This window comes from Mauremys reevesii, linkage group 2 (assembly GCF_016161935.1).
Source record: "Mauremys reevesii isolate NIE-2019 linkage group 2, ASM1616193v1, whole genome shotgun sequence".
Lineage (NCBI taxonomy): Eukaryota > Metazoa > Chordata > Testudines > Geoemydidae > Mauremys > Mauremys reevesii.
The window spans coordinates 56,313,514-56,330,528 of record NC_052624.1 but is presented as its reverse complement, the minus strand read 5'-3'; the positions used below and the strand labels follow the sequence as shown (position 1 = coordinate 56,330,528).

At 43.4% G+C, this 17,015-nt stretch overlaps 1 protein-coding gene across 4 annotated transcripts in view; it reads left to right on the top strand.

Moving 5' to 3' along the window:
- Positions 1 to 17,015, top strand: part of SNX13 (sorting nexin 13) — a 164,941-nt gene that overhangs the window by 61,099 nt on the left and 86,827 nt on the right. For all 4 annotated transcript variants that reach the window (XM_039523420.1, XM_039523421.1, XM_039523419.1 and 1 more), the window contains 2 exons: positions 2,153 to 2,242; positions 16,036 to 16,157. In XM_039523420.1, the coding sequence (XP_039379354.1) occupies positions 2,153 to 2,242; positions 16,036 to 16,157 (212 nt within the window). The remainder of the gene's footprint in view (positions 1 to 2,152; positions 2,243 to 16,035; positions 16,158 to 17,015) is intronic.

Sequence of the window (17,015 nt, the reverse complement as noted above, 5' to 3'; positions counted from 1 at the left end):
ATGCTTACAGCCATTGGTCTCATTGGTTCAGATGCCTAAACGAATCTCAGCCTATTGATTGATTGTGTGCACTTCAAGACAGAGAAGATCCTTGGTAACCCAAAGGCCTCCAGCCAAATTTAAACAACCTGTGTTTAGCTCTAACTCCTCAGTTTGAGACAAAGACATGGATCTCCATTCACATCACACTCCCTATCAGTGCCTGGGCTGGGGAGCTAATGATTCAAACAGCAGACCAAATTCGGTGATGAATCCTGGTTATGTGCCACCTGAGGCATGTTGCTCACACACTAAGAAGAAATCTGAAATGGCAGCTTTCTTCTTGTTCCTCTTTGACTTGTCCTTTCTCATGCCCAAAGCTTCAGTGGAGAGACAAGCTTATTCCATGGCTATCGAGATTGCACATTTTAAAAATAAAAAACTAGTTGTGGGGTTTTAGCAGGTCTTTGTTTTGAGGGTATAAACTTCTGTTAGCATCTTCAGAAGCTGGGTTGTTGGCCAGTTGGTTGCTTATCCTCTTGTGGCAAAGTTATTTAAACCTATGGAGATATCATCTGAAGTACAAGCCTAGTGCTCAGAGCTCTGTGTGTGTCTCCTGTTTTTAGCCTCTGTTTAGTTTCCATGAGAATGTTAAACCATGAGGTTTTATTTTTAGTTGCTGCTGTTGCTGAAGGACAAATCAGCAAATTAGTGATGCAGACCTTTCAGCCTCCCAATAAGGTGTTTCACTAAGATAAATTGGTTTCTGCCTAGTTCCCTTGTTTGTTTCTAAATATATTTTATCTGAACCAAGACATTTTGAGTCTCCTGCTCCAATGATGCAGAGATGTTTAGATGTCAGACTATGAAGTTCTGTCTCAATAGAAGTTTAGAGAGACAGGTGGGTGAGGTAAAATCTTTTATTGGACCAATACAAAAACACGGCAAACAGTCGATAGAAGTTTTATGTTTATATTACCAGAGGCTGAAAAAAGGGAAGCTCTAATGTTTGAGGGTGCAGAGTTGCTGTCTAATCTTCAATGCATATACTGTATGGTATTGCGTAAGCAATACCTCTGCTTCTCTTAATCTGGCTCTGTGAGCAGATTTTTGAGAAATTCTGCCTTCTCTGATCTCACCCTCAGTTTTTTGTTTAAATTGCTACTTTGATCATTATATGTGTGGACTAACCTGACTTGTAGAGCACTTCCCCCTCCCCTTATAAATGACATTTCTATGACTGAAGTCTGGTCAGTCCTCACAACCTTCCCTGATGCTTTTACTACTGGTTTATATATCGGTTGGCTGTGCATATATGTCCTCTTATAATCTGTTAGCTGATCTGTGTACTGAAATCTTGTGGTGCAAAGTTTATATGCATTTTTATAGTACCCTGTTTAACAAAGACATCTTTATTTTTGACTTACAGGCTTTCCGGGGTTTGTTATACAATAGTTCAACATTATTTTAAGTCATTTTCCAAATAAGTTTAGTTATGTGTGCTCAACACACTTCAGAGGGTGAAGTGATTTGCACAAGGTTGCAGTTTTAATGGTCAGGTACAAGTCCCAGATCTTTACTTTCAGTCCTGTCTTAACCACAGACTATCCTCTCTCCTTTGACTATTATAGCAGCAAAGAGTCCTGTGGCACCTTATAGACTAATAGACGTTTTGGAGCATGAGCTTTCGTAGGTGAATACTCACTTCGTCGGATGCATGCATCCCACCGATGCATGAATACCCACCGACGAAGTGGGTATTCACCCATGAAAGCTCATGCTCCAAAACGTCTGTTAGTCTATAAGGTGCCACAGGACTCTTAGTCTGGATCTGTGAAAGCAGCAAACACAGCTACCCCTCTGATATTTGACTATTATGACATTTCAAAGAAACCAAATTTTTCACCATATGGGCAGAGTTTTTCTAATATTAGTCCCTCAGCTCGATTCAGTATGTAGTACAAAGGGTGGGAGGGTGTGTGTATATTTATATTTATATAATATAAATAAACATTTTCAAATTATTTTATGTACTATATAACTAATGATTATAAGGTAAATACTGTAGTGTAGGATTCCTCATTAAAAAATATTCATATACTGTGAACAGTAGATGCGACTATTTTTATTCAGTGAAGATCTGTTTATTAAAATTGTCTAATCTATTTTTAAGTGTACAGAAGAAATGAAATGTGAAGCCAGGCCTATTAAAATTGACAGAAGATTGACAGGTGCCAATATAATTGATGAACCTTTGCAACAAGTGAGTTTTAATATAAAATATTTGATTTTTTTTTCATGTATTGGGTGTGGTATTTTTGTGGCATTCATGACTAAAATATTTACATGATCCACAAAATGGGAAACTGTATATGAATTGCAATAATTGAATACTGCTTTAATATAAATTGCACAGTGCTAAACCCACTTGAAGACTATTCTAAATAACTCTAACAATTCCGGACTCATTTACAGGTTGGAAAGCTCACTTGTAAAATATCAAACATTTTCTGTGTGGAAGACTGAATTTAATTTTATACTTACGTGGTTGCAGAATGTGTTAAATCCTTAATTTTTACTTGAACTGTGTTACTTATTTGGCAGATTTTATTCAAAATGATGAATGTGGACAAATGCAGCATTTTCAGTTGTTTAGAGTCTTTTGGGTAGTGGTTACAGTCAACACAGTAATGACTTGCAGGTTGAACATTATTCACAATATTTAACAAGAAACAAGTCTAAGAGGTGTTCGGTTGAGCCTCCTTTAACGTTTTTGTTTACTTACAGAACAAATATGACACGGGCAGTGGCATTTTAGGTTTCCCTACATTGCCTTGCCTATATGCCTATAAGAGGAAAGACTAAAGGTTGAAAATAATTCATTTAATCACCATAAGTGATCTAATCTTGGTCTCTTCAGTGAAGACACCTGCATTTAAAGTGATTTTATTATAAAAGAATTACAGAATTATGTGCATTTCACTTTTTAGTGAATGTTTCTGCCCCAAAGAATGCTGAACATATTTAGAAAATATACTTGCTATAATAAACCTGAGGCTATCCTTCAGGCATCAGATTACAAATATCTTGAATTCTGAATACAAACGCTCTGCTACAAACCCAGACACTCAAGTGAAATAGTTGTTCTAACAATATGTTAAATACTCAGAATAAGGTTAAGTCTCTAGCATAACTTTGGTGCTACCTACATAATTAACAATTTCATTTTCAGGAGGGTGGTGGTTTTTTTTTTTTTTTAAGGTGACATTTTAAAAATGTTTGTTCTCCCAAAGTAAATGTAATGATAGCTGACACAGCCTGGGTATAACATACAGCTCTTCAAAAGTTTTGGATCCTGTGCTAATTTTTGAGTAGAAGCAATAGAAGAAAAAAAGGTGACTGATTAAAAGTTTAGTTTTTACTCTTTAAAAAAAAAAAAAAAGGGATAGAACTGGTTTTCAAACCCCAGTACTAGCTCTCAAGCTCTGTGCAGCAAATAATTCTCAGAGAATACTTATGTTATCTATATCCATTCCTCCCTATAACTCATCTTTTAATGGTTCTGTACAACTCACCATTCTCTGTCTAAATTAGTACAAATTAGGTATTCTGTATAGTACCAAACTAGTATGTTACAAGACACAGTTAAAAGTGTCATCCTGATCTCTATCATATCAACTATACCAATTATGAGCGTGTCTCTAATTTTGCCTTTTTTGCAGAAGGTTGAGAAAGCGTGAGGCAACTTTGGAATCATTTTGGAGTCCTCAAGTTCCATGATTTCTTTCTATCTGGCTTTCAGCCAGGATGTGAAGCATTTTCTCTAACTCCTTCTTTCCCCATCAGTCCCTGCCTCCAGAATACTTTTGATGACTGGTTCTCTACTCCTTCCCAATCATCCTTTTTTTTTTTTTTTTTCCTTTTTAAATGTTCCTTATCTGTGAATATCTCTAGGGCTTACCTCTACTGCCCACAGTCATCTCAAACCGAAAGAGTGAATTTGATACTGTTGTGTGTTTCACTCCTGCTCAGAATCTTTTTTTTTATTGCCTGGGAAGTCTTCTGAACTGCCGAACAGGCACTAGAGTTGTTTGCTTTCAGATTCAGGAAGGCAACACTTAATCCGTTTACACTCTGTTTGTATTTGGACATTATCTTTGCAACTATGTAGGCTTAGGAACCTTTTCTTTTTTTTTTAAACCTTAAATTCGGTGTAAATTTACTTAGTTCACCTTCATTCCCCTATATCCTTTATAGGAGCTGATAAATGAGACTTAATCCCTGTCTTCCTCAGCTGTTGACTGACCATGGAGAAGTTCACTTGCAACAAAGCAGTCAGGAAAAATTCACAACTTGGATTCGTTGTATGCCAGATCAATAAGTACTCTCAGAATTCTATTCCCAATGCTTAGCTTTCCATTGACAGAAAGGATTGTGTGCAACAGATAAATTGTATATCCTTCTGCCTCCTCGCTCTGATCTCCTTGCAAAATTCAAATGAACCAAATTGCAGTTGAACCCCTCTTCAGTAATTCAGAAAGCTGCTTAGAAGGGAAAATTTAAGGGAGAGCTATTACCACCCTCACATATATCTAACAGCTCTTCTTCGAGTGATTGTTCACGTCCATTCCAATTAAGTGTGCGCGCACCGCATGCACGGACATCGGAAACTTTCCCTTAGCAGCTCCCGTTGGGACGGCAGGGGAGCCCCGTAGAGTGGCACCCTTATGGTGGTGTATATATTACCCTGCTGGTCTGACCCTCCCTTCAGTTCCTTCTTACCGTCCATGGCGGTGTTGGAACGTTCTCTCTCTCGCTCGCTTGAGAGTGACCCCTTAGCCTTCCAGTCTTCTAGTTAGAGTTGTTCTTAGATAGTTATCAGTTAGCTACATGAAAAAACTCGTACAGATACAGACTGACATCATCTTCCTTTCCAAATGCAAACAGATGGACATCATACCAAAAGGACTAAAGGTAAAAAATCCATTACAATCTACATACCACACAGACTATGCTGACAGATTGTGCCCACACACTCTCAAAAAACCTACTGAACCACCTGAATCAACATCCAGCACAGCAAAAGACTAGAGACTACTCTACTCTCTAACTAAGATATATGAAAAAAAAACCAAACTTCTTTCCAACAAAAACTTTGGACAAAAAACACAAAAAAAACACAACATTTACAAACATGCTTCTCTAAAGAAAAAAAAAAAAAAAAAACTAAACTTACTAAACTACTACATGGCACAACAACAATAGCAAATATAACAAAACCCACACCCAACAATATTTCAAATTCTTCTCTCTTTCTTAGCCAGAAGCCTCTATCTCTAGGGGACTCTCCCTTTGTCTTTGTCCTTCAAGATCATGAATATGATTGACCTAGAATATTGTGACTTTTTCTCCCACTTCTCCATCTTCAACTCAAAAGATACTACAAACCACACTCTGAACTACTATCTACTCCCACAGAATCCTTCCCTTCCATTCTGCATGGAAAAGGATTCTGGGCATGGACTCCAGACTGAACTTCTACAACAGACTACTTCTCTACATAGATTGCTTCCACAAAACAGCAAAACTTGAAAAAGCAAAAAAGCTTGCCCCTGAACCACATAACCGCCCGTGAACAACACAATCAAATCAAACAATCACACAAACACTACAGACAATCATAATCAAAGTCATCATGGAGGCTGTCGTAGCTGCCATGAAGGCTGGACAATATGAAACTAGAGGCCATTTCTAACTCTCTAACTCTCCTACTTCTAGAAAACTACACCATCAACTCTGACATCTGCCAAAAAAAAAACTAAGAAAACCTCAGAAAAAACTCAAGAACAGACACAGGCCACACACCCATACAGACACAGATTCCCTATGCCCACACAGGTGTATCATCTTTGCTAATCAAGGGCATTTAACCAGAAATCCTGATGGTATCATCTCAAGCATGGGTACTTTAGGAGCAGATTCTCTCCTCAGGCATGGACCTCTCACTCCAGCTATGCCACCAGCACACAGAGCCATCTTTCAGAACACCAATCCTTCCATCAGAAACTACAACCCAGTGATCTCCAGAAAAAACCATTCTGGCCACTATGGCACACCAAGAGAACACAGCAGAAATCATACACAGCAGACCCCCGATAATCAGGATAATATCACGGCTACAACTTTGAATGACTTTGTCCTGAACATCCTCATTTTTATTTTTTTAAATATATATGGCTATATCACATTGGCACTGCACAATAGCTACCATGGGCCCTCAGTATGATACATATCCGGACCTGGCTCAGTAACAACACATCTAACTCTGTTACTTACACCTACGCTCTCTTCCTCTTACATCCCCTCTATTTTCATCTTATGCTCATGAAAAAAGAAGCTTCATTCCAACTCATCCTTGAAATTTTCCATCAGGAATCAACCATCTTCAAACCCAACCCCACCACACCATCCATTTCCTAGCCACTCTCTCCACACACAACGATGGTCACATAAATTCCACCCTATACTGGAAACCCACTGTCCGCTATCACCAACCATGCCTCTTCCCACATCCATCCACACACCCACTTTCCATTACACAGCAGCCAGCTCTAAGATTACACCACATTTGCTCAATCCCTCGGACAGAGCCAGATACAACCGTATTTGCTCAAATTCTCCTCTCAGAAAAATACCAACAGAAGAAGAAAAAAAATTCTAAACCAACCTACAGAACCCAGCCAGAAAAAAAAAACACACAACAGACAGGAAGAAAAAAGAAGAAAACCCACTACCCACCATACAGATCACCAACCAAAACAGACCACCTAAAGCCAGCAATCACCATCAAGAAGATCTCACCTCACTATGATCCATCCACTCACAGAACTCTCACTCAGAGACATCCTCAGTCTCCCTTATAGACAGCCTCCAACCTCCCAGCAAACAGCAACCACTCACTTTCCAATACTAACCAAATAACCTACATTGCAGCCACACCATATAAATATCAGGAGCACATCCTATCACACACACCAACCACATCACCCCACAACAGGATTCATCATTAATCACCATCACCACACCATCCATCACAGTGATCACATCAGATGCCCCGACAGTGACACCATGCACACACACCAATAGGCCATATGTATGCACACATCTAAATGGACAGCCATCATGTCACAGAAATCACATTCTCCTCTAAATGGAAAAAAAAAAACAAACACAAATCTCTTCATGAAAAACAAACTAAAAAACCAGCATTCAACACACAAAAAAACTAAAACAAAGAAAGAGAACACTTTGTGCTTTGAAACCAAAAAAAAAAGATCAAAAACAGACTCAATAAGAAACTTAAACAAAATGAATCAATGAGATAGAATTAATTAAACAACTGTGTTTGATTAACTTACATTCTGTTTGGTTCTTTCACCCAATATTATTTATTCCTCATTATTTCTACTTCCCTCCTCTTAACTCCAACACCTAATTATCACTTCAAAAGTCTTTTTCTCTCTATTTTTTCTTCCTTCTCTTCTGTATTTCCACTCTGCCTGTCTCTATGGACCTGTATGTCTCCTTCTTGTCTGTCTCATGTTCCCTGTATGTATACCTCTGTGTGTTCACAAAGTTTTCTCTTCTGTGCTCAATAATGCTCATTCTTAAATTGCTAAATACCATTGTTTTCTGGTTGCTACTTCCAGCACCAACCTTGGGCTGTGGGGCATGCTGCAAGCCCAGGGTTTCAAAGCTTGCACCACGTGCCGCAAGTCTGTGCCTAACAGCGACCCCCATGACTCCTGTCTCCGGTGTCTGGGAGAGTCTCATCAGGCAGAATGCTGCAAAATCTGCAAGGCCTTTAAGCCGCACACCAAGAAAGAAAGAGATTTTTGCCTTCAGCAGTTGCTCATGGAGGCCACATTACAGCCACTGGCCCCTGACCGACTGGCCCTGGCTTCCTTGGTGTGAAGTGCCCCGGCATCCGTGTGTGACCCAGCACTGCCCAGGCACCAAAAATAGCCAGCACCAAGACGGGAGGACCAACCTTGGCGCCAGTTGACCTCTCCAGCACCGACTAAGCATCACAAGAAAGGGGAAGAGGGTGCTCTCCCCAAAGAGCTACTGAGCCGCTCAAAGAAGCTCCTGCCACACGAAGACACATTGCAGGCCTGAGCCAAGAACTGGCACTGTCAACTCTGGAGCCATAGGCCTCATTGGTACCCAGCGATTCAGTGCCAACGAATGTTTGGAGGAGGTCTTCGAACACCCCTCCACCAGACACTTTCGAGGCAGCGAAAGACCTCATTGAGTTGTCAGTGCCAACCAGCATGGCAACCACAATGACCTCCTCCAGGTCAGTGGCCATTCTGGACCCCATGGGCCTACCACCAGCAACAGGGCATCTCCTCTTCCCCATACGATGGTGGCAGGCATATCAGTCTCAGGGCCACCACCAATCAACCACAGGGCTCACCAGGAGCTACTCCGCAGGATCTTCCTCAATATGAGCCTCCAGGCGGAAGAAATGGTTGAGTAGGGGATCTGATGGTGCATATCCTGTTGCCCGAGGGTCCCTCCAGAGTCGCGCTACCTCTCATAAAGACCATACAAATGAATTACAAAACTATATGGCAGACCCCGGCCTCCATCATGCCGATGGCCAGGGGGGTAGAACGGAAATACTTCACTCCTTCCAAGGGCTACGAGTTCCTGTTCTGCCATCCAGCTCCCTGTTCCCTAGTCGTTTCAGCAGTCAACAAAAAGGAATGACAGGGTTAACAAGCCTTGGCCCCAAAGGCCAAGGAGGTCAAGCGTTTGGACCTCTTCAGTAGGAAAGTTTACTTCTCCGGAGGCCTCTAGCTACGCATAGCCAACCAGCAGGCGATCCTTAATAGACATAACTTCAACTCTGGGATGGCCGTGTCCAAGTTTAAGGATCGCCTTCTCCAGGACTCACTCTGAGTTTACGGCTTTAATCGAGGAAGGGAAGGCAGTGGCTAAGACTTCGCTACAGGCCTCCCTTGATTCAGATGACTCTGCGGCCAGAACCATTGCCTCGGGGGTAGTCATGCGATACTCTGCATGACTCCTGGTATCAGGCCTCCCTTCAAAGGTCCAGAATACCCTCCAAGACTTTCCCTTTGAGGGCTCTGGCCTTTTCTTGGAGCAAACAGATTCCAGGCTGCATGGCCTTAAGGATTCTAGGGCCACCCTGAAGTCGCTAGGGATGCATACGCCGGCAACCCAGAGAAAACCCTTCAGGCCTCAGCCTCTGTAGCAGAGGCAGTATCAACCCCAATGCAGGCAGGAGACGTATCGCAGGAGGGGCAGGAATAACAGGCATAGACAGAACAACGCACATACCCAAGGCCAGAATAAACCCCAGCCCGGAAACAAGCAAAGGTTTTGAAGGCGTGCCTGAGGACAGTGTACCAACTCAGTTCCTGGATCCATCCCCACAGTTTTTAACCGGCTATCCCACTTCTACCATGTGTGGTCCCATATAACATCAGACGTCTGGGTCCTACGCACAGTACAGGTGGGATACTCCAGTTCTCCTCCTCCCCTTCCTCCCTCCCTCCCACCCACCTTCTCTGACCCTCTTCAGGGACCCCTCTCACGAGCAACTCCTTATGCGGGAGGTACATTTGCTCCTTGAGATAGCTCCTGTGGAACCTCCTCCACCGTACCTAAGGGGAAAAGGGTTTTACTCCCATTATTTTACTTTCTAATCCCCAAGACAAAGGGGGTGTCTTCGACCCATTTTAGACCTTCGTGGACTCAACAAATTTATGGTCAAACTCCGGTTCTGCATGGTCTCCCTAAACACTATCATTCCATCTTTTGGATCCGGGGTATTGGTACACTGCCCTTGACATGAAAGACGCATACTTCCATATTGCCATTCATCCGGTGCACTGATGCTTCTTCCGGTTTGTCGTAAACCAATACCACTACCAGTTCACGGTTCTCCCGTTTGGCCTGTCCACTGCCCCCCGAGTGTTCATGAAATGCATGGCGGTGGTGGCAGCCTTCCTGTGGAAAAGGCAAATTCTAGTGCACCCATACCTTGACAACTGTCTACTTGCAGGTCGTTCCAAGGACAAGGTCCAATCCCACGTGATGATGGTCATGGACACGTTTCACAGACTGGAACTCCTCAATGTACCCAAATCTTCTCTCATACCTACCCAAAGGATAGAGTTTATAGGGGCAGTCCTGGACTCAGTACAGGCAAAAGCGAGCCTTCCAGAGCCCAGGTTCCAAGCCATAGAACAGATTGTGAAATCATTGCTTCAGTATCCCACCACCATGGTCTGGTGTTGCCTGCAGCTAATAGGGCATATGGCAGCATGCACGTACATAGTCGAGCATGCCAGACTGAGACTCAGACCCATGCAAGTGTGGCTCGCACTGTCTTACCATCCATACAAAGACCGCCTGGACCTTGTGGTGATGATCCTGGGACAGGTCCCAGAATCCCTGCGCTGGTGGCTGGACCAACCAGTGGTCTGTGCAGGGGTCCCCTTCGCCAAGCCCCAACCTTCTCTGACATTAATAACAGACGCGTCAGATCTGGGCTGGAGCGCGCACTTGGGGGATCTGAGGACACAAGGCTTGTGGTCGAGGAATGAGATATCTCTCCGTATCAACCTGAAGGAGCTCAGGGGTTCATCTGGCCTGCCAAACCTTTCACACCACTTTGCAAGGTCACAGCGTGACAGTCCTGACAGACAACATCGCTCCTCACCTCTCTGCCGAGAAGCTCCTCTTCTCTGGGACTTCTCTGGGTCCTCCTCAAAATCCGCAGAGGCAGGGCAATGGTAATCATGATCGCCCCGCCTTGGCCCCCCAACAGCATTGGTACACAACCCTCCTAGAGCTGTCCGTAGACGCCCTGATTTCCCTGCCCTTCCACCCAGACCTGATCACACAGGACCACAGGCGCCTCCTTCGCTCGAACCTGCAATCTCTACACCTCATGGTGTGAAACTCCATGGCTAAATCCCATGGAGAGCCATAAGGAAAAGTTATTTACTTATTCCCATAATACAAGAACTAGGGGTCACCAAATGAAATTAATAGGCAGCAGGTTTAAAACAAATAAAAGGAAGTTCTTCTTCACGCAGCGCACAGTCAACTTGTGGAACTCCTTACCTGAGGAGGTTGTGAAGGCTAGGACTATAACAATGTTTAAAAGGGGACTGGATAAATTCATGGTGGCTAAGTCCATAAATGGCTATTAGCCAGGATGGGTAAGAATGGTGTCCCTAGCCTCTGTTCGTCAGAGGATGGAGATGGATGGCAGGAGAGAGATCACTTGATCATTGCCTGTCAGGTTCACTCCCTCAGGGGCACCTGGCATTGGCCACTGTCGGTAGACAGATACTGGGCTGGATGGACCTTTGGTCTGACCCGGTATGGCCTTTCTTATGTTCTTATGTTCTTATTGCTTTCAGTCGGTGAGACAAGTTTTCCTCAGCAGTAGGAAACCTTCCACTAGGGCTACCTACCTGGCGAAATGGAAAAGGTTTTCCTGTTGGTGTGAACCCAAGCTCTTTCAACCACTCCAGGCTGCCATCCCAGTTATTTTAGACTAACTCCTACACCTTAAGCATCAAGGTCTATCCCTTTCCTCCATCAGAGTACACCTGACGGCCATTTCAGCTTTCCGTCCAGGAGAGTCTGGGCACTTGGTGTTTTCTAATCCCATCGTGGGGCGATTCCTCAAAGGGCTGGAGAGGGTGTTCCCTTATTCTCTCCCACCAGTCCCAACCTGGAATCTGAACCTGGTCCTCTCCAAATTCATAAATCCACAATTTGAGCCCTTGGCCACTTGCTTTTTTGGAAGGTGACATTCCTGGTGGTCATTGCATCAGCAAGGAGGTGTCCGAGCTGAGAGCCCTCACCTCCGAACCACCTTACACAGTGTTTCATAAGGACAAGGTGCAGCTTAGACCACTCCCTAAATTTCTCCCCAAGGTGGTCTCCCAATTCCACATGCATCAGGACATTTGCTTACTGGTGTTCTTTCCAAAACCTCACATGAGCCCGAGACACCGCAACCTACACACGCTAGATGTCTGGAGAGCCGTGGCATTCAACATGGAGCCCGCAAAACCTTTCCGCAAGTCGACCCAATTGTTTGTTGCCATAGTTGACAGAATGAAGGGTCTCCCAATCTCTGCACAACACATATCATCCTGGATCACAGACTGCATACGCATGTGCTATGAGCTGGCCAAGGTCCCAGCCCCAGCAATTACGGCCCATTCAACCAGAGCGCAGGCATCTTCGACAGCCTTTCTGGCTCAGATCCCTATCCAGAAGATCTGTAAAGCAGCCACCTGGTCTTCAGTGCACACATTTACAGGCCACTATGCTGTCAACCAACAGAGATGATGCAGTGGTCGTCAGAGCTGTTCTTCAGTCAATCATTCCATGACTCCTGTTCTCCAATGGTAAGCTTGGAAGTCACCTAATTGGAATGGACGTGAACAATCACTTGAAGAAAAGATGGTTACTTACCTCTCGTAACTGTTATTCTTTGAGATGTTTTGTTCACATCCATTACAATTCCCACCCCCCTTCCCCTCTGTCGGAGTCAACAGCAAGAAGGAACCGAAGGGAGGGTCGGGCCGTCAGGGTAATGTATACACCGCCATAAGGGCGCCACTCTAGGGGGCTCCCCTGCCATCCCAACGGAAGCTGCTAAGGGGAAAAGTTTCTGATGTCCGTGGATGCTAATTATAATGAACATGAACAACATATCTCGAAGAACAACAGTTACGAGAGGTAAGTAACTGTCTTTTCTCAAATGTTGAGCCCAGGCTCAAGGCTGTCTTCACTTCCCCTTTCCATTGTTTGTCTGAGATTTTTTATATCTATATTAAACCCTGCTAAAAGAGTCTGTGTGTATGAGTGAGAGCGAGAGAGAGGGGAAAAAAGGTTTTACAAGATTATTTGTGACCCTGGAATACTCATTTTGAAACTGTATTTATTGCCAGCTTGCTGTATTTTTTTATACATGTAAAATAGCTGTGAGAATGTAATTGTTGAGACAATGAAATAGTTCTTGAATGATAATGCATTTATTAAAAATCATACTTGTATATTTCATAATATTTGTATTTATAGTTAAGGCTAAGATTTTGTCACGGATATTTTTAGTAAAAGTCAGGGACAGGTCACGGCAATAATGAAAAATTCACGGAAGCCTGTGACCTGTCCCTGACTTTTACTAAAACTATCCATGATAAAATGAGGCGCCTGGACAGCTGCGAGTGGGCTGGGAGCTCCAGGGTCCCCCTCTGCTGGTCGCTCCCAACTCTGGGGGCTCCCCCTGTCGCCAGGGATGCCAGGAGCTTTGGCGGTCCCTCCTGCCTGAGAGCTGTGAGGGTTCCCCCTGCTGCCTGTGGTGGCAGAGAGCTCCGGGGGCTCCCTGCTGCCCATGGCCAGGAGTGGTGGGAGGACCCTGCACTCCCAGCCAGGGCTGGTTGAAGTTATGGAGGTCTTTGGAAGTCAGAGAATCTGAGACTTCTGTTACTTCCATGACTAAATTGCAGCCTTATTTATAGTTTATGGATTCATCCCCATCGCAGTTTGACTCCTGGCAATCTCTCTCCTTTGTAAACGTGCAAGGAGTCAATACCATCAAAAAGAATGGTGGTGGCTGCCCAGCAAAAGTAAAAGTAGTGTGAGCTTTGCAAGAGACACAAATGGGTTGCCAGCTTTGTTACTGAGTTTTTTCATGCAAAATCCATTACTTGCTATAAATGCAGAGCTGACAGTATGAAAAGAGGAAACTTGCCAGTTTTTCACTCTCTTTAAATTTATCATTGAAATTGATGATATAATCCCCATTGACACAATTTTTGCTGATGATGATGATGCAGGGCAAAATCATACACTTTAGTACATGTTAAATCTTGTGCGCTTGCCAAGTACTCCCCTAAGCATTATTTGAAGATTTAAAGATTAAAGCATGTCACGTTGTCTGCAGTGGCTCACAACTGAGCGTGCCTACCTCCGGGCAGACACCACCAACTGGTGGTATCTCACAAATGCGAACTCCTGGATCACTATATCAGTCTTACCATGGAGTCACAGTCAATCTTCTTAGACTGGAGAGTCTATCTTGCCACTAAGATAAACTCGACTTACTGATAAATGGTCACTTACACCAAAAATGACACAATATTTCAGTTGCTTCCAGTCTCAAGACACCAGTCACTTACCCCAGATCAGTTGGTACCCTAGATATTACACCAAAGACAAAGCTTTTAGCCAATCCTGTAATAAACAGTCTGAAGTTTTATTACGTATGGAAGAAAAATAAGAGGGGTGTGTGTGTGTGTGTCTCTAGGTTAAAGCAAGCAAATATGCACAAATGAGTTGCAATCTAAATTCTAAGAGTAACAGAGTTGTAGTGATCTTTCAATTCAAAGTGTTGTTCAGGGCAGACCCAGGGGCTGCCCCGGGGATCTCTGGCTGCAGTTTGGTGTCTCTGACCCTGTGAGTGTTCAAACCACAGAGATGAAAAATCTTCACATCAGCTATTTTTATTTCCCTCTTCCAGCATTCAAAGCAATAGGATGAGTCCTTCTGCATGTACTTTTCCATGGTGGATGAAAGCTTTTGTCTGATAATGGCTCACTTAAATTTTGATAGTTGTCCTGGATGGTCGGAAAGGGGATGGAATTCCCATGCTTGGGCTCACAAGTTCAGAGCAAACATTTTCAAAGCTATAAAGCAAAATTTACATATTTTCTTATTGCATGGAGTATGGACATTAGAAGTGAGATTAATGCATGCAGAAATTTACAAGCATTTCATAGTTTAAACATTAAGTACATTCTTATAAGACTAATACCTATTTTAAGCAAAATTAACATACAACTGAACTGATCTGGTCTCCAGCTATGAATTTTTCAGTTCTAGGTAATGCCTGCAGCCTTGGCAAGAGCCTCATCTGCCAGTGTCACACCATGCCTTTATCCATGTCTGCAACAGAAAGGTCACAGAGAACAAGAATTATGATTTGCAGATGAAATATTCCTCCACCTTCCTGCATCCATGTGGCATGGTACTTGTATGTCTGAGCCACAGTTGTAATTGTGATGAGTAGAGGTTGTGGTTTGCACATCCTTCCTTTTTGTGGTCAGTAGATATCTATAGTTGGTAAATCCACTGCGGGAACATCTCAACACCCCATTGCTCAAACAATATGGAGAGAGTAGCTATTTAGTTCCAAGGAACTGCAGAGTCACTCTGCATAGCTTCTCTGATTATCATTCCTCCCAGCCAAGCAGTACAATGGTGTTTCACTGTGTTTGGGGCCTTCCACAACTGCAGGAAGTCTGAGGGTATGTCTACACTACCCGCCAGATCGGCAGGTAGCGATCAATCTATCAGGGATCGATTTATCCCATGTAGCGTAGATGCGATAAATCGATCCCCGATTGCTCTCCCATCGACTGCTGAACTCCAGCAGTGCGAGAGACGGAAGCAGAGTCGACGGGGGAGCTGCGGCCGTCAATCCAGCAGTGCAAGGACACGGAGTAAGTAATTTTAATTCAATGTAAGATACGTCAACTTCAGCTACGCTATTCTCATAGCTGAAGTTGCGTATCTTAGATCGACACCCTTCCCCACCCCCTCCGTGTAGACCAGGCCTGAGAATTTCATGTGGTTGTGAGTAAATTTGCATAGTCTAAGGTATGTTTCATGTCTGTATAAGCATAAAAATATATTGGTAAAAGCAAAGATTTCAAGGATTGTTTTTTGATGATCAGCCTTGTCTCTGTATGTTTTGAAACATGCCTTGACGTTTTCATCGTTGTAACAATAGAGAAGGGTGAATGTTAGTCAACTGTAGAGAGACTGAGTTAAACATAAACAACGTTGAGGTTTAGTTATCTGTATAGCAATGTCTCAATCACTGTGATGTAAAGGATATGAGAGAGCATTCTTTATCACATTAACTTTAAATGACACAGCCGTTGCATCACATGCTAAAAGCTATTTTGTATCCTTTTTTTTAAATTTTAGGTAATCCAGTTTTCACTGAGGGACTATGTCCAGTACTGGTATTATACACTAAGTGATGATGAATCCTTTCTTCTTGAAATCAGGCAGGCTCTTCAAAATGCACTTATTCAGTTTTCTACAAGGTAAGACTGTTTGTGTTTATATAAACATAAGTTTAAACAACTACAAAATATTATCTGTAGATTGCAGTGTAACAGCTGGAGTTTATATATTTTTTTTAAAAACTTCAACTATTCTTAAGCATAGTACAAAAAGAAGTATCTGAATTTTGTGGAAAAAATAATAGTTCAAGACAGTTGCAGCCATTGGACCATCCTCTAATCTGAGTAAACTGAGTGGAATATTGTTAAATTTTAGCAATGTCATTGCCAGAAAGATACTGGGTAGATAGCAAGCTGGAGCAAGTTCAGATAACAGTGATAGAAAGAATCAAGTGGTAGTGACAATGACTTGAGGAAAGATTAATAATTGTATTTAATTTGCCAACATTTCAAAAGTAAGGCTTTTATTTCCAGTTACTCCTGGGGAGAATTCTGTGCCACTGCACAATGCAGAATTTTGCAGAATTTTGTGCGTGCAGAATTTCCTTTTCCCCCACAGAAATGGGCTGCAGTGCTGCTAGCAGCCACTAAGGGCCCGTGGACTCAGCAGAGCCCAGCTTGGACATGGAAGACACCCCTGGGGGGGAGGAAGAGGGAGCTAGAGGGTTCCTGGCAGCTACAATTCACAGCATGTCCTGAGGGAAGGAGAGGATGGTGCGCAGGAAACTCTGTGTAAGCCTGGGACTGAGCATCAGCCTGTTTCTCCCTCTGGATCCCTGGGCTCTGATGGGGAGGGGGACGGGTGTCTGGGCAAGGCGGGGGGCCTGCAGCTGAGTTTTGCGGGTGGAGGGGTTGCAGGTATCTGGGCTGGGGAACCCCTGCGGTTGGACTCTGGGGACAAGGGGGGGTTGGGTGTATTGGTTGTGCCCCCCTCCCCCC